Source organism: Schistocerca piceifrons, chromosome 1, assembly GCF_021461385.2.
Source record: "Schistocerca piceifrons isolate TAMUIC-IGC-003096 chromosome 1, iqSchPice1.1, whole genome shotgun sequence".
NCBI classification, from domain to species: Eukaryota; Metazoa; Arthropoda; class Insecta; order Orthoptera; family Acrididae; genus Schistocerca; species Schistocerca piceifrons.
Window position 1 is genome coordinate 111,584,847 of NC_060138.1, and position 25,685 is coordinate 111,610,531.

At 43.2% G+C, this 25,685-nt stretch overlaps 1 protein-coding gene across 1 annotated transcript in view; it reads left to right on the top strand.

Moving 5' to 3' along the window:
- LOC124785008 overlaps positions 1 to 25,685 on the top strand; it is a 960,541-nt gene that overhangs the window by 613,682 nt on the left and 321,174 nt on the right. The window contains exon 4 of the mRNA XM_047254148.1: positions 23,449 to 23,671. Coding sequence (XP_047110104.1) covers positions 23,449 to 23,671 — 223 coding nt within the window. The remainder of the gene's footprint in view (positions 1 to 23,448; positions 23,672 to 25,685) is intronic.

A 25,685-nucleotide genomic window follows, 5' to 3' on the forward strand; every position in this document is an offset into this window, starting at 1 on the left:
GGGTTCAAAATACTAAACATTCTTCAGGGCAGTGGTGAAAAAAGTCCTTAGCTCAATATTCAGTCTACAGGATGCAGTAATTCCTTGATGCTCAGAGACAATAGCCCTTTATGGCGCAGCTATTGTGAACCACCTGAAGTTGGGAACCACATTACAGGAAATCTGGCGGATAAAAATGCATGCAGCGAGATGTATGTGGCCACATTGATCGGCGGACGGCTTTGTCTATTCCTGAGTTTCCTCCATCTGCAGCATTGTTGTGGTATCGGACCAGCCGATTTTAACGAACGATACTAATTTCGGTCTAATACATATAGCTGCGCGTAACGTGCAGTGCGCCTACGACCCATAGGATTGATTCAAAATCGTAAAAATCCGCAAAACGCGAAGCACCAAAATTTGAAGTCTGTATAATGAAAAGAGAAAATTTTATAAGTACAAAATCATTACAAAATGCAATCACAAACAAAGACCAAACTGTTGATAAATCTTAAGTAAACTGGTTAAAAATCTGATGAATGAGGTATGAAAGAGGCATGCCTTGTACAATGAGGTTTAAAGAGACAATGAAGTAAATTTTATGAAGAAGAAGAAAATGAAATAAGCTAAACTTACTGGCAAGTGTGCATCAGCTTTACAAGAATCAGAGGTCATTTGCAAATGGCAAGGACGAGGACATGCTTGGTTTACTGTAGTTCCTCCCACCAGTATATCAGCCACATTACAAGAACTTTCTAATGGCAGAGATTGCTACAAGAAGAAGATTAGAAAATTGACGAGTAAGATTTTCACGAGTACGATGATTCAGTAATTTTGGATGAAATTATGTTCGTGTGAAGAAGAAGAAGAATAAGCAACGTTAAGTATATTTGTTTGTAGGCTTGTAATTTGGATAATTAATTACAAGATAAATAATTTAAGAAGACACATTAAAATATAGAATGAAACATTGATGCAAGTTTAGTTATAAGGCTGATAGTGTTTAGTTCTTCGTCTGCAGTTAAATATATTATTTTAATTTTATATCAGTTTTTCTCGAAAGACTTAACTATGGGCTTGCTCTTCTTTTCCTCTGGATCTGTCGTATGTGGTACTGAAAAGTTATGTTTTACCCTCCGTAAGGCAATCAGTAAGACGAATTCTTCATACCACAGAACCCTGCCCAAGCCATCTTGGGCTGATGGATCCTTATTTGGAAATGCACAGTCATATGCCTTTCTTATTGTGGTCTTCATTTGGTCCGATGAATGATCTGATGTCGTTCTCCTCCCTAGTCTATCTACAAGCCTCTTTATCTCTGAATACGTGCCTCAACCTAGATCCGTTTCAATCTGCTTACTGTATTCGAGCCTAGATTTCCCTGTACAATTTTTACCCCCTACACTTCCCACAGTATCTTTGATACCTCACCATGAGTCTTTCCAGCCGATCCTACTTTTAGTGAAGTTTCCCCTAAATTACTTTTTTAACGGTTTCAGTCAGCACCTCCTCATTTGTCCATCTAATCTTTAGCATTCTTCTGTGGTAGCACATTACAAATTCTTCTACTGCCTTCTTCTCCTTTAACTTTAATTCCCTTTGCAAATTTCTCCTTAGTTTCCTTCACAGCTTTCTCATTGTACAGGTTGAATATCACCTGGAACAGGCTATACTTCTGTCACATTCTCCTCTCAACTATGCATTCTCTTTCGTGTATTTCGACTCTTATTATTGCCATCTGATTTCCGCAGAACTTGTAAACTGTCTTTCGCTCCCTGCATTATACCCCTGCTGCCTTCAGAATTTCAAAGAGAGTATTCCAGTCCATATTGTCAAGTCTTTCACTAAATTTTCAAATGCAGTAAACGTAAATATGCTAGTCTTTAGTCTACTTCTAAGATAAATAGTAGGTCCAGTATCTCACATTTCTTCGGAACCCAAACAGACATTTACAGAGTTCGGCTTCTACCAGATTTTCCATTCTCCTGTAAATAATTCGTGTCAGTATTTTGCAAGCATGACTCATTAAACTAACAGTTCGCTGATATTAGCACCTGTTGCCTACATGGGAAATGGAATTATTACATTCTTCCTGAAGTCTGAATGTATTTCGCCTACGTTGTGTACCTTGCACACCAGGCAGGATAGTTTTGTCATGGGCGGCACTGCCAAGGATCGCAGAAATTCTAACGGAACGTAATCCATTCCCGCGACCTAATCTCGACCTATTCAGTGATGTGACATATTCTTCTCGCAATCTCTTATCTTCCATCTCATTTTCATTTGCTTCCTTTTAATACTGTCTTCAACTCCATTTCTCTTGTTTAGCCCTTTTATATTCTCCCTCTATCTTTTGGCGATCCCTACTTTGCTTAGTACTAGCTTGCCATCAGAGCTGTTGATATTCATACAGTTGCTTCTCTTTCTTCCAAAAATTTATTTAATTTTCCTATAGGCGGCCGGCCTCTGTCCTTCTCCCAGTCATGCATGCCTCTGCTGTCTTGTCCTATAGCTATACCTGCTTTATTATTTCACCCTGTCTGTCAACTTCATTTTCGCCTGCTTCTTTTTCTTCTTTCCCTTCAACCTCTTTGGGGTACGCTGGATCAATCATTTCTTTGTGCGTTGTTCTCTTAGGGCCCAATATTTCCACATTCTTTCTGATCTTCTTTTCCTCTCTTCTTCCGAGAGGAAAGGTTTGAATTGTGTAGATTTGTCTTTGAACCTTATGTTTTCATCTTTAGTAATTAATTTAGCTGTTCGATCATTAAGTGGATTTTCGGAAATCTTTAATTCTACTAGGTCTTTTTCAGTTTCTTTAAACCAGCTGGGTTTCGTTTTGCGGCTACGCAAAAGGTCAAAGAATTGTTTAGTTAATCTGTTGGAATCCATTCTGAGAAGTTTATCCATTTGGCCTTTGTAATTTACGTTTAGTGTTTCTGCTGCATACAGTGTTTCTTGCTTAATCACTGTCTTGTAATGTGTAATTTTGCACCCCAAATGAAAGGAATTTTTTGTTGTATGTAGTTTTTGTTAGTTTCAAGGCCAATTCAAGTTTGTTTTTTCTGGATTCCATTGCTTTGCTTTCCCCAGCATTCCAAGTAATCCATTCTCAGAGATATTTGAATTCTTTTACTATTTCAATCATTTGTTCTTCAACTTTAAGGTATTTACATGAATGGTTGATGTTTGTCAGTATCTTAGGTTTTTTTTGTTTTTTTTTGTTTTTTTTTGTTTTTTTTTTTTTCAAAGGAGATGTGAAGACCAATTTTAGCTGCTTGTTTCTTTAGTTCAAGGGTGTGCTCCTCTGCTTCTTCCATTGTTTCAGCAAACAGGGCCATATCATCTGCAAAAGCAAAGCAATTTACTTTAGGGTTCTTCTTTTTGCAACCTAGTCTTATACCACCTTTAATATTTGTATTCCATTTCCGAGTACTTTCTCAAGCGCACAAGTGAAGAGCAACGGTGAGAGCCCATCCCCCTGTCGCACTCCCGTTTTTTATTTCGAAGTGTTCCGATAATTCGCCCATAAATTTAACTTTCGAAAATGTATTTGTAAGGGTCGCTTTTATAATATTAGTTGTTTTCTTATCCTAACCTATTTCTTCCAGGACTGATAATAGATGTTCTCTATCAATCGGATCATATGCTTTGTTGAAATCAATGAAGGAGATTACGTATGTCTTTGCCCTTGAATTTTGGTATTCCATGATGTTTTTGAGGTTTATTGTTTGCTCCGAACATGATCTACCCTTTCTAAAACCTCCCTGGTATTCGCCGATTTTGCCTCCTTCATTTACTGCATTTTTATATTTTTTTTCATTTCGTCACTTCAGAATCGCTTGTATTCGATTAAAGTAAATATCTCTTGAATTAGCCAAGGATTTACAATGGGTCATTTACAGGGTGTTTCAAAAATGACCAGTATATTTGAAACGGCAATAAAAACTAAACGAGCAGCGATAGAAATACACCGTTTGTTGCAATATGCTTGGGACAACAGTACATTTTCAGGCGGACAAACTTTCGAAATTACAGTAGTTACAATTTTCAACAACAGATGGCGCTGCGGTCTGGGAAACTCTATAGTACGATATTTTCCACATATCCACCATGCGTAGCAATAATATGGCGTAGTCTCTGAATGAAATTACCCGAAACCTTTGACAATGTGTCTGGCGGAATGGCTTCACATGCAGATGAGATGTACTGCTTCAGCTGTTCAATTGTTTCTGGATTCTGGCGGTACACCTGGTCTTTCAAGTGTCCCCACAGAAAGAAGTCACAGGGGTTCATGTCTGGCGAATAGGGAGGCCAATCCACGCCGCCTCCTGTATGTTTCGGATAGCCCAAAACAATCACACGATCATCGAAATATTCATTCAGGAAATGACATACACAATTTCTAAACATTCAGTTTCATCATCAGATGTGCCGCTGCATATAAACCATCGACAAAAAGGATACTTTACACTGCTACCTGCTGCAAGAGCAAGCCCAGGAAGAACACTGTCCAGTTACATTAATGGGACCACCACTCAAAAGCTTGAATAGCCACCTTTGGCAGCGCAGATAGCTGGAAGATGTGCAGGATGAGAGCGAGTGAGTTTCTGTGAGGTACCGAGAGGAATGTGGAGCCCTGTAGACTCAAGTGCCGTGGTGAACTGCGCTAGATTTCTCGGTTGAAGGTCAGTGGCACCAGCAGCCCAATCCAGTTGATCCTACAGATTTTCGATTGGGCTTAAATCCGGCGAGGGAATTACGGTAAACTCATTCAGATACTGCTCAAAAAATGCACGTGCGCTGTATGACGCATTGTTGTGCTGATAAGTGCCATCGTGCTGAGGAAAAACAAACTACATGGAGGGTGTATATGGTTCCCAAGGGTAGATGCATACCTGTGTTAAATAATTCGAAGCCATATTCACCATTAATGTATCGTGATTGTTTAAAACAGATGAAGAGGTTTTCAGGTATAGCTGACAGTCACAAAATTTGTTGACTACAAAATTATTTATTTAGCGGTATGTATCGAGGTGATACCTCATCATTGGGCTATACTGCCGTTACAAAAGTATTTGAAATAAGCGTATACAGGTATTAAAGTTTCTTTACATGACTGTTGCGATCATTCTGCGGAGAGAGAGAGAAGGTTCAAATGTCTCTAAGCGCTATAAGACTTAACACCTGAGGTCATCAGTCCCCTAGACTTAGAACTGCTTGAACCTAACTAACCTAAGGACGTCACACACGTCCACGCCCGAGGCAGGATTCGAACCTGCGACCGTAGCAGAGAGAGACAAGGGAAACCAAGTATGAGGCAGTGTCACTTTGTATATTGGTCTGTTGTTCACATGAAAATTTTTACAAAGCAGTCTCTTTGTTTTTGTGGCGTGCATTATTCTTGTGATGTGCCGTCTTTGATTTCTTCGCCATTGTCCACTAAATTCACAAGCATGACTTAATAACAAAAAAACAGCACTGCAGAAAAAAGATGGCGATCAAACCAAGGCTAGTTTCGATTTACTATCTATATGTCTATTCTGGTGTTGACAGTATGTCTCTATGTCTTGCTGTCGTATTACTGGCGTTCGTTGCGATATTTTAGAAAATGAGCTACCGTGACAGTTTATAGCACAAATGGCAGTAAAAATATATTTATTTTAAGAATTACAAAGATATATAAATGAAACAGGACTCAGTGTTGAAACAGACAGCGACCTCAAAGTACTGCATACTGTGGAAAAGAGCTGGAGAATGGACATTTTGGAAGAAATGTAAACATTCATCGATTGCCATAAGTCGAAACACGAGATCATAAATGAAATGGCGGAGTTTAAAAGTTCATACTTCTATACGGATTTCAATTATGTACTCTTAAAATAGTAAGTACATGACGTGGAGATTATATATGAGTACAGTTCGCAGAAATATCTTTGTAGTTCTTAAGATAAAAAGATTTTATAGTGTTGTTTGTATTATAAAATTGCCACAGTCGTTCATTTTGTAAACTATTACGCCAACCAACACGAGTAGTACGACGGCAAGAGATAGAGAAGACATTGCTAGTGATAACACCAGAATCGACATATCGATTGTCGGATCGGAACTAACATTGTTTTGATCGCCATCTTTTTTTCTGCGCTGCTAAATTAATTAGTGTTATCGTCTTATAAAGTCACCCTTGTGAAGTTTGTGAGCAATGCTGAAGAAATCCAAGAGAGCCATGGAAACAGCGATACTTCAGGACATCATAAGCTGAATGCTACGACACAAGAACAAAGTGAGTGATTGTTTTACAAAAATTTCATGATAACAGCAGATCAATATACAAAGTGATTCATCTCCTACTACACTACTGGTCATTAAAATTGCTACAACACGAAGATGACGTGCTACAGACGAGAAATTTAACCGAGGGGACGAAGATGCTGTGATATGCAAATGATTAGCTTTTCAGAGCATTCACACAAGGTTGGCGCCGGTGGCGACACCTATAATGTGCTGACATGAGGAAAGTTTTCAACCGATTTCTCAGACACAGACAGCAGTTAACCGGCGTTGCCTGGTGAAACGTTGTTGTGATGCCTCGTGTAAGGAGGAGAAATGCGTAACATCACGTTTCCGATTTTGATAAATGTCGAATTGTAGCCTTTCGCGATTGCGGTTTATCGTATCGCGACATCGGAGATCATGGCTGCGGTTACCCTTGACGCTGCATCACAGAGAGGAGCGCCTGCGATGGTGTACTCAACGACGAACCTGGGTGCACGAATGGCAAAACGTCATTTTTTCGGATGAATCCAGGTTCTGTTTACAGCATCATGATGGTCGCATCCGTGTTTGGCGACATCGCGGTGAACGCACATTGGAAGCGTGTATTCGTCATCACCATACTGGCGTATCACCCGGCGTGATGGTATGGGGTGCCATTGGTTACACGTCTCGGTAACCTCTTGTTCGCGTTGACAGCACTTTGAACAGTGGACGTTACATTTCAGATGTGTTACGACCCGTGGCTCTAATCTTCATTCGATCCCTGCGAAACCCTACATTTCAGCAGGATGATGCACGACCGCATGTTGCAGGTTCTGTACGGGCCTTTCTGGGTACAGAAAATGTTCGACCGCTGCCCTGGCCAGCACATTCTCCAGATCTCTCACCAATTGAAAACGTCTGGTCAATGGTGGCCGAGCAACTGGCTCGTCGCAATACGCCAGTCACTACTCTTGATGAACTGTGGTATCGTGTTGAAGCTGCATGGGCAGCTGTACCAGTACACGCCATCCAAGCTCTGTTTGATTCAATGCCCAGGGGTATCAACGCCGTTATTACGGCCAGAGGTGATTGTTCTGGGTACTGATTTCTCAAGATCTATGCACCCAAATTGCGTGAAAATGTAATCACATGTCAGTTGTAGTATATTTGTCCAATGAATACCCGTTTATCATCTGCATTTCTCCTTGGTGTAGCAATTTTAATGGCCAATAGTGTAGTTATCCTTCTCTCTCTCTCTCTCTCTCTCTCTCTCTCTCTCTCTCTCTCTCTCTCTCTCTCTCTCTCTACAGGGTGATCACAATAGTCGTGTAAGGAAATTTTGTTTTTGTAATGCCAATATAGCCTGATGATGAGTATCACGTCGACTCATATTGCTAAGTAAATAATTCAGTAGTTAACAAAATTTTGTGACCGGTAGTGGTATCTGAAAACCTCTTCATCAATTGTACCTTCTAGAATAGCGAGATCGTTTAGGGTATGCCGCGAAAACATTCTCCAGTTCGAATCGCTCCCTCGTCAGGACTGGACCCCTCTACTTTGAGACGTTTCACGTCGTGCACCGCTACGGCCATCTGTCTGAGGGAGCATAAAATGTGATTCATCTGAAAAGGTCACCTGTTGCCACTTAGTGGATATCAAGTGGCGTGCGAATTCCAGCTTTCGTCGCCAATGAATAGCGGTCAGTATGGATGAAAGAACCAGGCGCAGCCGGCCGGTGTGGCCGTGCGGTTCTAAGCGCTTCAGTTTGGAACCGCGTGACTGCTACGGTCGCAGGTTCGAATCCTGCCTCGGGCATCGATGTGTGTGGTGTCCTTAGGTTAGTTACGTTTAAGTAGTTCTAAGTTCTAGGGGACTGATGTCCTCAGCAGTTAAGTCCCATAGTGCTCAGAGCCATTTTTGAACCAGGCGCCCGCTGTGGACGCCCATACACAGCACCGTTCGTCGGACGGTCGTTGAGGAAACACAGCTGGTAGTCCCTCGGTTCATATGGGCGACCAGTTACACAACAGTTGCACGTCTGTTCGCCCGTACACATCTCCGGCGAGTGGTGCAACACAGTTGTCTAGGAGCCGGTTTTGGCTAACGCCATTTTGCCATACACTGCATACTTTAACCATGGTGGCTCACAAACAATTTTCAGACTTACCCATTCCGGAAATACTTCATCCGATGGCACGAAAGCCAGTGATGATGTACTTCTGGACGTCAGCTGAGTCACTCAGTTTCCACGTTATGCCAGCGACTGCACTGTTATCCGGAACCTCCCAACACATTTTATATGTCCTCCACTGCTAGTATTGTCACCTGCTGTATGTGAGTGGTTAATGGATGTTGATTTCGAAAACAGAGGGTGGTCACATTAATGTGACAGGACCGTGTAGTTACACCCTGTATACAGAATGTAGATATAATGCAAAGCTTAAGGGGAGGTGGGGGGGGGGGGGGGTAGCAGAAAGTGGACCTGTTTACATAACCTAACACAGTTTGTGGTGTTTGAAAGATTATAGAACCAAATTTTGCACGTGAGGTAATTATATTATGGGCTGCATTCTGGAATCTTCTCAAATTTTTTCACAAAAAACATGATCATGGCATTGTTGGAAATTTTCGCAACACATGCTACCACACAAGGAACATTTTCACAAAAATTACTTTACTTACAACTTTCATATTGTGGTAGGTAAGTCATGGTAATCAACAAACCTGTTTTCAATATAAGGTTTAGAACTCTTACAATTTATTTTAATAAATTATGCGTATCAAGCAAAGCAGTTTCACAGAAAAGTAAACAATTTTGACCGTAATACGCTTTAAAAAAAGTTGTACCACAGGATGTTGTGTTATACTACGGGGTGTTCAGAAAGTCTCTCTGCAGTGACGTATGATTGTTATCCGAGCGTGCCGTATGATTGTTCGCCTGCCTGGGTTACTTCCCTTCAAGTGGACTCCCCAATATTTCACTGTTTCGTTTATCTCAACCAGCGTCAGTAGTATCGTTGGTGTGTGTCGTTACGTGTTGACGTGAACGTTTCAGTTTAGTTCTTTTGTTCGATTGTTTCGTCTTTGTCACTGTTAAAATGCTAACAATTGAAGAGCGTGTGGTTTCAGTCGAACAAGTGTTCAACGCCGGCGGTAAATACACAGTTTCAGTTCGCTAAACATTTGATTCAGTTTTCCCGGAGACAACACTCCCACACCGCGATACTGTGCGAGATTTGATTAACAAATTTCGAAGTACGGGTTCAGTGACAGATGCACCGAGAAGTGGTCGTCCTAGCGTTTTGACTGAGGATAAACTACTCGATATTTTCGATCAAATGTCCATGAGTCCGAACCAGTCAGTAAGAAAACTCGCTCAGGAAATCGATGTCAGTGTCGGAACGGCCCACACAGCTGTTAGGAAAAAAATTATAACTTTCCTCATACAAAGTAACAGTCGTGTAGGAACTGAAAAGTACTAATCATGGCAAGAGACTGCATTATTGTCAATGGTTCAAAAATTTCGTTACAAAATGGAAGGGATATTCTTAATGAAACGTTTTTCACTGATGAGGCGTGATTTCTTTTATCCGGGTACATGAACTCGCAAAATTCTCGTATGTGCAGTACTGCAAATCCACTGTGTATTCATGAGGATCACTTCATTCTGTAAAAATAGGAGTTTGGATTTCAATTTCTAGACGTCGGATTGTGGATCCCATCTTTTTCAACGAAACAATAAACGCACAACGATACTGCGGTGATATTCTGTACTCATTCATAGGGGAAGTTGTGTTAAGTGAAATACTGAACGGTTATTTTCAACAAGATGGTACAACTGCGCATACAGCTCGCATTTCAATGTCACTGCTTACTGATGTTTTTGGTGACATAATATCACAGCGACTTTGGCCTCTACGATCGCCTGACCTAACAACACCTGACTTTTTCTTCTGGGGTGCAGCGAAAGCAACTGTCTATAAAAACCGTCCAAATTCCATCGATGAATTGAACTGCAATATCCATTTTCACTGCTTCTGTTACAGAAGAAATGCTGCCGCTAGTGTTTGGAAACATGATTAGACGAATTGAATTGTGTATTCAACAATAGAGGGGGGGGGGGGGGACACTTTCAACATTTAATGTGAAAATTTGTAAGTAAAAATGAATATTCAATGAATTAATAACTTTTGTTTCACTGAGTTTCATTTCGGTATATTCACTGCGGCATACGGCACGCGCGGCTAACAATCATACGGCACTACGGAGAGACTTTTTGAGCACCTCGTATGAACAAAGTCTGCAGAAAATTTCACTTAGTCTATCTCCAATGGTTCAGGGGAAATGTTTGTGGTGTTACCGCCCGACACCACACTTGCTAGGTGGTAGCCTTTAAATCGGCCGCGGTCCGGTAGTATACGTCGGACCCGCGTGTCGCCACTATCAGTGATTGCAGACCGAGCGCCGCCACACGGCAGGTCTAGAGAGACTTCCTAGGACTCGCCCCAGTTGTACAGCCGACTTTTCTAGCGATGGTTCACTGACAAATTACGCTCTCATTTGCCGAGACGATAGTTAGCATAGCCTTCAGCTACGTCATTTGCTACGACCTAGCAATGCGCCATTATCATTTGCTATTTATCTTGTGAAGCATGTACCGTCAGACCGATGTTTACCAATTAAGGATTAAAGTTAAGTATTCCAGAAGCTACGTACTTTTTTACTAGACTCAACTCCTTTAACTGTTCCAGACCTCACGCCAGCCTTCGTGAGCTTAAACGCGTGCCTTTCGGCTATCTCCTAGTGGCTTGGCTGTCTTGCCAAGTCACAACAATGTTCCTTATACACTGAAAAATGACAGTTCCGGGAAATGCACATAAAAGATTTTATAAGGATTTACACCATAAACTTAATGTTGACCATAACCATACATTTGGTCTTCTTGCTCTTCGTGTACCTGTTTCCTTTTTATCTGATGTTTCTGGCGTGCCCTTTTGGCTATATCCTTCACAGACAGTTCATAACTTGTACCGAGCGCAGTATCTATCTTCTTCAAATCTTCTCGATGAAGCAACCAGCAAAAAATCCTTGTCCAGTAAGGGTCCTTAGTCTTGTGGCAATTTTAAACGACCTAAATGTTGTTTTTGGGCGTCTCTTCCAAGTGAGACTCATTCGAGTTTTGCGTTCGACCATGGGTACATTTCTTTAACAAATCTGGATGATTTAGAAACTGTAATGTTGGCTTTATGCTGTTTAAGACTGCTTCAGGAAGTCTGCGTTTATGTGAATAGGTTTTGTTTTCTGCTTTTGCCTGCTTATATTTGCAACAGGATGTATCACACAATTCATGTAGTGGCTTATCATCAGGTGACAACTTATGAAAAAATATTTCCCGCAAAGCGAATGCTAACCAGTAACTACTCCATTTGTAACATAATCATTTACGTTAATTACTAGTACAATGATTTTTTCATCATTAACCTGATGAAAGTGTACCTGTAAAATAATCTACCGATAGTCATAGGGTGCACAGTTTGTGTCGAGGATAAACTATGACAACATTCATTTTTGCAGTCATTCATTTGATTAACTTTGTTTTACTTTTATTGCTGTTCATCTTACAACCTGTTTTTAAAGACACTATCCATTATGTTCAACTGCTCACACATACCCTTTGCCGTCTATAACAGAATTATATTGTCATCAACACACATAGTAGTTTTTATTTCTTCTCCTTGAACAATTTTCTTTCCAAACTTGTCATTGGTTTCCTTTATTGCTTGCTCTGTGTACAGACTGAACACAGCATCGAGGGTACGCTATTACCCTCTCTCATTCCCTTCTCAACTAATGCTTACCATTCGTGTCCTTCGACTTCTATAACCACAACGGTGCTCTAAAGTCAAAGTCAAAAACAATTGTTGCGGCCTCAGAGTTTCCGCTAACAGAACGTCATTGCTGTTCTACATAAAGCAAAGCGTTTCCAATCATTTCGTTAAGATACCAGTATTTTGTGTCTAGTCACTTGTTATGGATTCTTTCTTTTCATTATCCGCTGAAGTATTCGACACAGCATCGACAATTCGTACATGTGACCATCTTACTCATAGTGACACTGAATTGGAGGATAATCGCCGGTATTTGTAAATCATGGAACTTATTGATATCCGTTACTGAGTGTGGCGGAGTTGCTAGATCGACGAAAGAAGGAAGCAGTGCGTTATTTATGTGAAAAACACGTTTACCACTTACACCACCCATACGAATATTCATCGACTGTCGTAATCAATGTGATGTTGTTCTTATTGACATATATCGCAAGTGAGAGGAAAAAGAGAGAAGATGGTGCTGACTGTGGGCGGACGACGTTAAAAACCTCTCTGAATCTGAGTGTGATTGGAACGCCACGTCCTAAATCATCAGAGGCGCTTCCATTGGCACATGTGTGGAGTGGCACAACGCCACACATAGCCGAGAACTAATTGTGGGGCTCCGACACACGCCTTTAGCTTAATTATTAGGAACCCGGACAACTTATGCATATGTAAACAGGCACTCCCGTTATCCTTAATTATTTCGCTGATAATTTCGTGGAAGTGATTAAAAAAGCGAACACTCAACTCATTATTCGTAATTACTTACAGTTTAGATATTCCGCGATGTGCAACAAGAGCGATTAATGGAATTATATTCGGTAAATATTATGCCTGACACGCCTAATATGTCAAACATAGGTGTAACCCGCTAATGAATAGTGTGTCAAGATCCTCAGCTGTTAATCTTGCGCAGCCCGTTCAAAATTATAGATGGTTGTTGGCAATTGGCTGCGGAGAACCACTGTCAACGTGTGCGAAGGTTGTTAAATGATGTACGGCTCTCTACCGCAAAATAACGACAAAGTCGGAACTGAATGCCAGAATTTCGTTTGTCGCCTTCGTATAACGTGTTCATGTGAATGCTCTCTTCTTAAAGCCTGTTTTTCCGATTTCTTCTTCGCGTTTTAAATAAGGAGTTTTTGCGTTTGTTTGTGAGTTTTCCTTTGGATACAAATCATTCCGTGTGTGCAGTTCTGTCATAAATCCTAGTTAATTCACATTACAGTACAGCTTGGTTTCTAAGTGACAAGCACAGAACGTTTCAAAATAAAGCCAGGAAACCACGATACAGACTAAATGAAGGATATTAGTCTAGCTATATTTGGAAATATTATACTAGATGTCTCGGCGGAATAGTCATTATTTAGGCAGCGATCATTCGAAGCAAAAAATGTGGTAAGCATAGGCTCGAAAATGTATTTCTTAAGATCGAGGAGCTCTTTTTCGCATTTGCTGAAGTGATACATATCTCTTCCACTGAACATGTGCTCATAATTCGCAAGGTATACATTTTAATGGTTCAAATGGCTCTGAGTACTATGGGACTTAAGTTCTAAGGTCATCAGTCCCCTAGAACTTAGAACTACTTATACCTAACTAACCTAAGGACATCACACACATCCATGCCCAAGGCAGGACTCGAACCTGCGACCGTAGCAGTCGCGCGGTTACAGGCTGTAGCGCCTAGAATACTACCTCCTTCAAAATACGGAAAGCAAAGAGCTTACAGCGTTGAGATTGGTTTCACAATGTCGAAGATATAGTTCTCATAGCTCTAATGGTGGGTGTATTTAGCTTCGCGGAGTGGCACGCGGTTTGGGCGCCATGTCACGGATTGAGCGGCACCTCCCGCTGGACGTTCGAGTCCTCACTCGGGCATTGGTGTGTGTGTTGTTCTTAGCATAAGGTGGTTTAAGTTAGTTTAAAGCAGTGTGTAAGTCTAGGGGCCGATGACTTCAGCAGTTTGGTCCCTTAGGAATTCACGCACATTTGAACATTTGGTATGCCTTTTTGGAGACTATGTTTACTAGACTTTTTTGCTTTGAATGATCGTTCTTTCTACATCCTTGATTACCGAACATTCCTCTTGGATACCCTGTATAGAACGATTTACAGAATGGGTTTTGGAGGGAACGTACTCAACAGTGGGAACGTAGTCAGAATACTTAAAGTTACTGTAATTATTATATCCGGTGTCAATCCAAGAATATTAAATGCGTCAAATACAAAGATACGCATGTATTCAACAACCTGAGAGTGCATGCTAAATAAATGTTACTTCTGATATTCCATATTAGATCTTTGTTATAATAGTTATTAAATTTCCACCATCTTTATTGTCTTGGGTTTAAACGAACTTAATGTCTTGACATCTTTCCGCATTTCATAGACTCTATTGCTTGATGCAATACGATTCGTGTATTTCAATATACAGCGGAGGAGAGTGAACCGAAGAAAGGCACTCACCTCGCTGTTGAGCTCACGAGTCATGCATCGGTGGGAGGATGAGTGGCTGGAAGTGACTGACAATAAGCTCCGTATAGTCAAGCCCACAACGCGTGTGTGGTGTACTTCCTTTCAGTTCCGTCGACGCGACGAGGTTCTCCTCACTCGGCTTCGAATAGGCCACAGCCCTATGACGCACGGCTTCCTACTTCGGCGAGAGGACCCTCCAATGTGTGGTGCTTGCGGCGTCCAGGTCACTGTGCGCCACGTTTTATTGGATTGCGTTTTATTTTCTGACCAGCGGGCCGCGGCTGACTTGCCAGCGGACCTGCCATCTCTTTTAGGCAACACTCGGACGAATGTGGTTAAAGTTTTAAAGTCCTGTGCCATGTCAAATGTTTTTACAAAGATTTTAGGGAGAGGATCTTAATTTGCTCACTGTGTGACAAGCTCGCCCATATTTTATGTAAGTAACCAGCCAATGACAATTTACTGTGGCATCCTTGTTGCTACGTTTTCCCTTTCCTTACGTTCTACTTTCTTATGTAGCATTTTCCTTCTTTTCCTGCTTTCTTTGCGTGTGTGTTTCAATTTTATTAGGTCTGTCCACATTCGTTCCCTTCAATATGTGTCAGGGCGCTGACGACCTCGACATTGAGCGCCCATAAGCCCCAACACACACACACACACACACACACACACACACACACCGAATAAAGGCGAAGGTAATGAGATGTAGCAGAGATGAGAATCGAGAGAAAGTTAACACCAAAATTAAGGATCACGAAATAGGCGAAATGAAGGAATTCCGCTTCTTTGGAAGCAAAAGAACGTATTACAATAACGTATACGAAGCAAGGAGGACACAAAAAGCAAAAAAAAAAAAGAATCATGGACTGTGGGAAAACTATAACAGAAGAGAATACAAGCATTTGAGATGTAGTGCTAAAAAAAAAAAAAGGTCGAAAATTAGAAGCAGTGAAAAGATAAGGAATGAGGTGGTCCTTTGTAGATCCGTCGAAGAAAGGAACATATAGGGAACACTGACAAGAGGAAGGAGTAGGATGATAAGACTTGTAACTCTAAAGGAAAACGAGATTGGAATACATATGATAAATGAGTACATAGTTTGCAAATGATACTCTGAGATGAAGACGTTGCACAGGAGAGGAATTCGTGGCGGGCTGTAGAAAACCCGTCAGGAGACTGACGTAAAATAAACTAAAAGAGAGAGAGAAAATGTATTCATATGTGTGTGTGTGTGGGGGGGGGGGGGGAGGGGGGGGGGGAGGGGGGGGTTGGCAAATTTTTGTCTTTCTCAGAGGAAACCCCAAATCGCTGGAAACGTATTCCCTCAGTATTCTATTGAACTTTTGCTGGACACCATCCATTGCACCAAAAAAATATTTCTTGACTGACATCTTCAGAAACAATTGCATTGCTGCACCAATATCTTACTCATTAACAGCTTGACATATTCATGGGAGACTTGTTGTCAACAGTCCGACGTCCAGCCTACGTTGTGGTTGTATTTTATGCTCTTTAGTTCGAAAATCACAGCACTCGTCTACCCTGTGCAAAATTCTTCTGCCTCTATGTATCTACTGAAACCTATATCCACTTAAACCCATTTGCTCTAGACACGCCTCGGTATCCCTATAATGATTTTCAGTTCCTACACTACCCTCAGGAATCGTGATCTCAAAATGCGTTCCACCAACGGGTGGGTCCTGTGTTTTAGTCGAATTGTGCCACTAATTTCTTTTCTCCCTATTTCGATTCTTCACCTCTCATTAGTCGTCCAATACATTTAGTCTTAAGCATTCACACTACAGAAGCTTCAATTAAACTTCTTGTCTGAATCGTTTATTGCCCACCAGTCTGCATTTTATGTCCTGTCTTATCAGCCATCGACAGTTATTTTTCCAAACAACAATACTAACCTACTATTGTGATTGAATGTCTCCTCACCTAACCTAATTCTTTCAGGAGTGCATACTTTAATGCGACACACTCCATTATCTGTTTTTTTTTTTACATTTTTTCTCTGTTGAGCAAATAACCTCTTTTCAAGTCATTATCCACTCCGTTCGAGTGCACCTCCAAGTGCTTTGACGAATCTGACAGAATTACAATGTGGTGTCACCGCCAGTCACCACACTTGCTAGGTGGTAGCTTAAATCGGCCGCGGTCCATTTAGTACATGTCGGACCCGCGTGTCGCCACTGTGTGATCGCAGACCGAGCGCCACCACAAGGCAGGTCTCGAGATACGGACTAGCACTCGCCCCAGTTGTACGACGACTTTGCTAGCGACTACACTGACGAAGCCTTTCTCTCATTTGCCGAGAGACAGTTAGAATAGCCTTCAGCTAAGTCCATGGCTACGACCTAGCAAGGCGCCATTAGCCGTATCTGAAGATAGTCTTATTTGTATTATCAAGAGCGATGTACCCCAAGGATCGAATAAAGTTAAGTATTCGAGGAGCTGCATACTTTTCTTGTTAGAATTCAATACTTATCCTGTTCCAGAATTCACGCCCGTCTGCGTTAGATAGCTTCCATTTGTGCCTCCTCTATCTACAAGGTGTTGGCACATTTACCAACACATCATACAATATCAGCAGCAAACCTCAAAGTTCTAATTTCTCCTCTCTGAAGTTTAATTTCCTTTCCGGTTACCTCTTTGGTTTCCTTTACTGCTTGCGCAGTATACAGATTGAATAACGCTGAGGGGTCATCAGCGCCCTTTCTTGAAATAAATACAGACGAGGACGTAGAACCCTGTAAAACAAAGGGAACATAGAATTGTAAATGCGGCTGTATCCCCACACCAGTATTGAAAATACAAACCTAACGTAGCGAGATTTGTAAAAGACCAACCATAAACGTCAGACGAAATACAGCAGAATTATTAGGTAAAATCAAGGATGCAATACTAGTTAGAGAGGAATCAGGTGACTGTAGGTGGGTGACTGCTTAGAAATAATTAGTGACCGAGCCACTCTGCGACACGTATCTCACACCGAGTATTTTGACAAGAAACCCTGACATGACACAAAATTTTAAACAGGAACCACCTCATTATTAGTTAAAATAAAAGACAGCTCCTCCGGGAGATCCAGATCCGCTTTCATTTAAAATGTATCGTATCGACAGCTGTGTTCCACACAGGGAACTCCTTGCTACGTAAGAAAAATCCATGTGTCAATGGGAAATGTCATACTCCAAACCTTAGAAGGCTACTTCTTCAGCTTGTCGTGGCCAGAAGGAAGTAAACGATGGTCGCACCCAAGGTGCCACTGAGCCTCCCACCAACACATAGACACTGGGTCATAAATATGGTAACAGTGTGTAGGATTGCTGAGATTTCTGGAGGGTTGGATGGAGGGATAGGACGGCAGTGTCGATAGAGTGCTGGATCATTCAGAAATTTGGAGGGTAGAATTGAGAGGGATGGGAAGTTTGTGTCTGTAGTGTGATGGAGGTGATGTACACGATGTGGTGACTTGGGCATATCATCAGTTAAACGATATGTGGGTATGGGGAGAGGACGGAACACTCCTGAAATCGAAGATGCGTGAGCTGGTGTTGTGTTTGGTGACAAATTATGGATGACTTGGAAGAAAGAATGCGTAATGCAGACATAATTCATTGTAACTGTAGAGTTTGAAGAAGATTCCAGAATCCAATACAAAGTCATGGACTTTTTGGAGGTAAAATGGCAGATTTTCAGTTACTGAGTGATTGAAAAAAAATGTTCAAATGTGTGTGAAATCTTATGGGACTTAACTACTAAGGTCATCAGTCCCTAAGCTTACACACTAATTACCCTAAATTATCGTAAGGACAAACACAGACACTCATGCCCGAGGGAGGACTCGAACCTCCGTCGGGATCAGCCGCACAGTCCATGACTGCAGCGCCCTAAACCGCTCGGCTAATCCCGCGCGGCACTGAGTGATTGTAAAGGAAACGGATTAGTTACATGGTGTTGCTGTTGTGGTCATTAGCCCAGATACTGGTTTGATGCAGCTCTCCATGCTACTCTATCCTGTGCAAGCTTCTTCATCTCCCAGTACCTACTGAAACCTACATCCTTCCGAATCTGCTTAGTGTATTTATCTCTTGGTCTTCCTCTACGATTTTTACCATCCACGCCGCCCTCCAATACTAAATTGGTGATCCCCTGATGTCTCAGAACATGTCCTACCAACCGATCCCTTCTTCTAGTCAAGTTGTGCCACAAATTCCTCTTCTCCCCAGTTCTATTCAATATCTCCTCATTAGTTATGTGATCTACCCATCTAATCTCCAGCATTCTTCTGTAGCACCACATTTCGGAAGCTTCTATTCTCTTCTTGTCTAAACTATTTATCGTCCACGTTTCACTTCCACACATGGCCACACCCCATACAAATACTTTCAAAAACGACTTCTTGACACTTAAATCTATACTCGATGTTAACAAATTTCTCTTCAGAAACACTTTCCTTGCCATTTCCAGTCCGCATTTTATATCCTCTCTACTTCGACCATCATCAGTTATTTTGCTCCCCAAATAGCAAAACCCATTTACTACTTTAAGCGTCTCATTTCCTAATCTAATACTCTCAGCATCACCCGATTCAATTCGACTACATTCCATTATCCTCGTTTTGCTTTTGTTGATGTTCATCTTATATCCTCCTTTCAAGACACTGTCCATTCCGTTCAGCTGCTGTTCCGGGTTCCTTGTTGTCTCTGACAGAATTACAATATCATCGGTGAACCTCAAAGTTTATATTTCTTCTCCATGGATTTTAATTCGTACGCCGAATTTTTCTTTTGTTTCTTTACAACTTGCTCAATATACAGATTGAATCACATCGGGGGATAGTCTACAACCCTGTCTCATTCCCTTCCTAACCACTGCTTCCCTTTCATGCCCCTCGACTCTTATAACTGCATCTAGTTTCTGTACAAATTGTAACTAGCCTGTCACTCCATGTATTTTACCCATGCCTCCTTCAGAATTTGAAAGAGAGTGTATTCCAGTCAACTTTGTCAAAAGCTTTCTCTAAGCCTACAAATGCTAGAAACGTAGGTTTGCCTTTCCTTAATCTTTCTTCGACGGTAAGTCGTGGGGTCAGTATTACCTCACGTGTTCCAGCATTTCTACGGAATCCAAACTGATCTTCCCCGAGGTCGGCTTCTACCAGATTTTCCATTCGTCTGTAAAGAATTCGTGTTAGTATTTTGCAGCCGTGGCTTGTTAAATTTTCACATCTGTCAACACCTGCTTTACTTGGGATTGGAATTATTATATTCTTCTTGATGTCTGAGGGTATTTCACCTGTCTCATACATCTTGCTCACCAGATGGTAAAGTTTTGTTAGGCCTGGCTCTCCCAAGGCTGTCAGTAGTTCTAATAGAATGTTGTCTACTCCCGGGATCTTGTTTCAGCTTAGGTCTTTCCTTGCTCTGTCAATCTCTTCACACATTATCATATCTCCCATTTCATCTTCATCTACATTCTCTTCCATTTCTATAATATTGTCCTGAAGAACATCTCCCTTGTATAGACCCTCTACATACTCCTTCCACCTTTCTGCATTCTCTTCTTTGCTTAGAACTTGGTTTCCATCTGAGCTCTTGATATTCATGCAAGAGGTTATCCTTCTCCAAACGTCTCTTTTATTTTCCTGTAGGCGGTATCTATCTTACCCCTAGTGATAAGCACCTCTACATCCTTACATTTGTCCTCTAGCCACCCCTACTTAGCCATTTTGCACTTCCTGTCTATCTCATTTTTGAGACGTTTGTATTCCTTTCTGCCTGCTTCATTTACTGCATTTTTATATTTTCTCCTTTCATCAATCATATTCAATATCTCTTCTGTTACCCAAGGCTTTCTATTAGCCCTCGTCTTTTTACCTACTTGAACCTCTGCTGCCTTCACTATTTCGTCTCTCAAAGCTACCCATTCTTCTTCTACTGTATTTCTTTCCCCCATTCTTGTCAATCGTTCCCTAATGTTCTCACTGAAGCTCTCTACAACCTGTGGTTCTTTCAGTTTATCCAGGTCACATCTCCTTAAATTCCCACATTTTTACAGTTTCTTCAGTTTTAACCTAAAGTTCATAACCAATAGATTGTGGTCAGAGTCCACATCTGCCCCTGGAAATGTCTTACAATTTAAAACCAGGTACCTGAATCTCTGTCTTATCATTATATAATCTATCTGATAGCTGTCAGTATCTCCAGGATTCTTCCATGTATACAACCTTCTTTTATGATTCTTGAACCACGTGTTAGCTATGATTAAGTTATGCTCTGTGCATAATTCTACCAGACTGCTTCCTCTTTCATTTCTTACCCCCAATCCATATTCACCTACTATGTTTCCTTCTCTCCCTTTTCCTACTCTTGAATTCATGTCACCCATGACTATTAAATTTTCGTCTCCCTTCACTACCTCAATAATTTCTTTTATCTCATCATACATTTCATCAATTACTTCATCATCTGCAGAGCTACACTCCTGGAAATTGAAATAAGAACACTGTGAATTCATTGTCCCAGGAAGGGGAAACTTTATTGACACATTCCTGGGGTCAGATACATCACATGATCACACTGACAGAACCACAGGCACATAGACACAGGCAACAGAGCATGCACAATGTCGGCACTAGTACAGTGTATATCCACCTTTCGCAGCAATGCAGGCTGCTATTCTCCCATGGAGACGATCGTAGAGATGCTGGATGTAGTCCTGTGGAACGGCTTGCCATGCCATTTCCACCTGGCGCCTCAGTTGGACCAGTGTTCGTGCTGGACGTGCAGACCGCGTGAGACGACGCTTCATCCAGTCCCAAACATGCTCAATGGGGGACAGATCCGGAGATCTTGCTGGCCAGGGTACTTGACTTACACCTTCTAGAGCACGTTGGGTGGCACGGGATACATGCGGACGTGCATTGTCCTGTTGGAACAGCAAGTTCCCTTGCCGGTCTAGGAATGGTAGAACGATGGGTTCGATGACGGTTTGGATGTACCGTGCACTATTCAGTGTCCCCTCGACGATCACCAGTGGTGTACGGCCAGTGTAGGAGATTGCTCCCCACACCATGATGTCGGGTGTGCCTCGGTCGTATGCAGTCCTGATTGTGGCGCTCACCTGCACGGCGCCAAACACGCATACGACCATCATTGGCACCAAGGCAGAAGCGACTCTCATCGCTGAAGACGACACGTCTCCATTCGTCCCTCCATTCACGCCTGTCGTGACACCACTGGAGGCGGGCTGCACGATGTTGGGGCGTGAGCGGAAGACGACCTAACGGTGTGCGAGACCGTCGCCCAGCTTCATGGAGACGGTTGCGAATGGTCCTCGCCGATACCCCAGGAGCAACAGTGTCCCTAATTTGCTGGGAAGTGGCGGTGCGGTCCCCTACGGCACTGCGTAGCATCCTACAGTCTTGGCGTGCATCCGTGTGTCGCTGCGGTCCGGTCCCAGGTCGACGGGCACGTGCACCTTCCGCCGACCACTGGCGACAACATCGATGTACTGTGGAGACCTCACGCCCCACGTGTTGAGCAATTCGGCGGTACATCCACCCGGCCTCCCGCATGCCCACTATACGCCCTCGCTCAAAGTCCGTCAACTGCACATACGGTTCACGTCCACGCTGTCGCGGCATGCTACCAGTGTTAAAGACTGCGATGGAGCTCCGTATGCCACGGCAAACTGGCTGACACTGACGGCGGCGGTGCACAAATGCTGCGCAGCTAGCGCCATTCGACGGCCAACACCGCGGTTCCTGGTGTGTCCGCTGTGCCGTGCTTGTGATCATTGCTTGTACAGCCCTCTCGCAGTGTCCGGAGCAAGTATGGTGGGTCTGACACACCGGTGTCAATGTGTTCTTTTTTCCATTTCCAGGAGTGTAGTTGGCATATAAACTTGTACTAATGTAGTAGGCATGGGCTTCGTGAATATCTTGGTGACAATAATGCGTTCGCTATGCTGGTTGTAGTATTTTACCCGCAGTCCTATTTTTTTTATTCATTATTAAACCTACTCCTGCATTACCCCTATTTGATTTTGTATTCATAACCCTGTATTCACCTGACCAAAGGTCTTGTTCGTCCTGCCACCGAACTTCACTAATTCGCACTATATGTAACTTTCTTTCTCCTGATAACGACGTCCTCCTGAGTAGTCCCTGCCCGGAGATCCGAATGGGGGACTATTTTACCTCCGGAATACTTTACCCAAGAGGACGCCATCATCATTTAGCCACACAGTAAAGCTGCATGCCCTCGGGAAGAATTACGGCCGTAGTTTCCCCTTGCTTTCAGCCGTTCGCAGTACCAGCATAGCAAGGCCGTTTTGGTTAGTGTTACAAGGCCAGATCAGTCAATCATCCAGACTGTTGCCCCTGCAACTACTGAAAAGGCTGCTGCCCCTCTTCAGGAACCACACGTTTGTCTGGCCTCTCAACAGGTACCCATCCGTTGTAGTTGCACCTACGGTACGGCCATCTGTATCGCTGAGGCACGCAAGCCTCCACACCAAGGTCCATGGTTCATGGAGGTAGGAGTTACATGGTATGAAGCTAAAACTGGCCCAGAAAATATTTCAAGCCTCTTAGGGTAGGCACCCAAACTTACATAATCCCTTCTGGATGTGGTTGAATTGCCTATCCTAAGGTGCTTCAAATGTTTTCCGCGTCAGAGATTTACAGGTAGGCGTGGGTGCTGGTTTAGGTGTTCATGGCGGCGTTCGGAAGGAGAGTGGGGTCATTTCAGACAAATAACCACGGTGACGTTGAAATGGTTGCTGTTGCACCGATGTTGAGCGCTCGCGTGCTTGTGAGCTGTGCTGCAGGGTGTGTGTGGTGTGGCAGGGGCCAGGAGCGGCTGGAGACGCTGGACGTGCGGCTGTCGCAGCTGCAGGGCCTGGAGGCGGCGGTGGAGCGCGTGTCGGGCCGCGTCGACTCGGCCGACCGCCGGCTGATGGCGCTGACGCGGGCCGTGGAGCGCCGCACCCACCACGGCGCCGCCGGGCCGCTGCTCGGCGAGTTCGCCTCCAGGGGGGTCCTCAGCACGCTGCGGCTCATCGAGCGCAAGGTAGGCGGCCGCAGCCACCGCACGACGACCACCTCACTGGATGACATACCACAAACCGTACGCCTACTTCACCTCTTTCCCAAACATTGTCCCAACCTGCAAACACGTACATTATACGTGTGTCCAGTCCCATGCTCTCTTCCTTTAATGCTCGAACAACATGGCTCATTTGATAACTAATGTTCCAATTACTTTTTACAGCCACTAATATACAGGCTGTTACCAAACAATACCTAGAAACTTCAGGGGGTTGTAGAGGGTGTCGTGAGGAACAAATAACTTAGAGAGCGTCGAAGATACAGGCTCTGGCGGCTGCTGCTAGGCCACCCCTTCGGCAGCAGACATAACTTTGTACGTTGACGGATCATAGGCGGAACGTCTCGAAAAGTTGTTTGTTGTTCAGTGATTGCGACTGATTGTCACGATCACCAGTGGAGAAGATAGCTAGCTGGTGCGTAGAGAAGCCTTGTGTTCTATGAGTGTGATGCCTTGTTGCCTGCCGGCCGGTGTGGCCGAGCGATTCGAGGCGCTTCAGTCTGGAACCGCGCGACCACTACGGTCGCAGGTTCGAATCCTGCCTTGGGCATGGATGTGTGTCATGTCCTTACGTTATTTAGGTTTAAGCAGTTCTTATTTCTAGGGGACTGATGACCTCAGATGGCCGGCCGCGGTGGACGAGCGGTTCTAGGTGCTCAGTCCGGAACCGCGCGACTGCTACGGCCGCAGGTTCGAATCCTGCCTTGGGAATGGATGTGTGTGATGTCCTTAGGTTAGTTAGGTTTAAGTCGTTCTAAGTTCTAGGGGACTGATGATCACAGATGTTAAGTCCCATAGTGCTCAGAGCCATTTGAACCATTTGAACCTTGTTGCCTCAGTGGATAACTGCTTCCATCCGCAGTTCATTTTTCTCCTTCAACCCTCTGAAATGTTCAGTGTTTTTTCTGTATAAAGGAGAAAAATAAACTGCAGATGCAAACCTATGTCCGAAACCGTCACCCACGAAGATAACAGAGCATCTCATTCAGGCAAGACCTGTCTATGCAGAAGTCAGCTCCATTTTCTGCACTGGCGATCGTGGCAGTAAGTCGCGGTAACTGATAACAAACGGTCTGTCATCGTACAGCGTCACTTTTTCTGCAGGACGGGTAGCCTAGCGGCAGGGGCCGACGCCTGTAACTTCGACGCTCTGTAGCTTGGTTGGATGACTTTTCCGAACAAGTGTATCTATCCTCAATTTGTTCCTCACGACGTCCTCGACAACCCCTCGAAGACTGTTCACATCCTTGTATAACATTCTGTATACGAGGGTAATCCCAAAAGTAAGGTCTCCTATTTTTTTTATTAGTACAGATGTTTCTGTGGTAGTTGGTCACACTGCTATGAAGAGTGCTTCATGCGCTGCGTGTAAACTTGCGCACGCCGCGCTGAAGCGCTCAATCTTGGATTGACAGCTGTTGAGAGTGGAGGTCCCGTTGGATGTTACCGCCAAGTGCGGATTGCGCGCAGTTATTTGGTTTTTGAACGCTAAGGGCTCTGCGCCGATTCAAATCCATCGCCAATTGACAGAAGTGTATGGTGAGTCATACATGGATGTCAAAAATGTTAGTAAGTGGTGTACAGAGTTTGCAGCTGGTCGGACTGAAATTCACGACGAACAAAGGAGCGAGAGACCATCAGTTTCTGAGGAGACAGTGACCGCCTTGCAGCCGAACACGACAACTTTCTGGACTCAGTTGTCACGGGTGACGGAACCTGGGCATACCACTTTACACCTGATACCAAGCAACAATCACACCAGTGGCTGGCATCCTTCTGCAGCATGGCGGCGCGCTGGTATGACATGGGCACACAGAAACTGCCACAGTGTCTACAAAAATGCGTCAACAGAAATGGTGATTATGTCGAAAAATAACTAAATGTTCAAGCTGTAAACTGATGTAAACCATTGTAGAAATAAACAGGTCTATGTACTTGCAAAAAAATAGGAGACCTTACTTTTAAGATCAACCTCGTA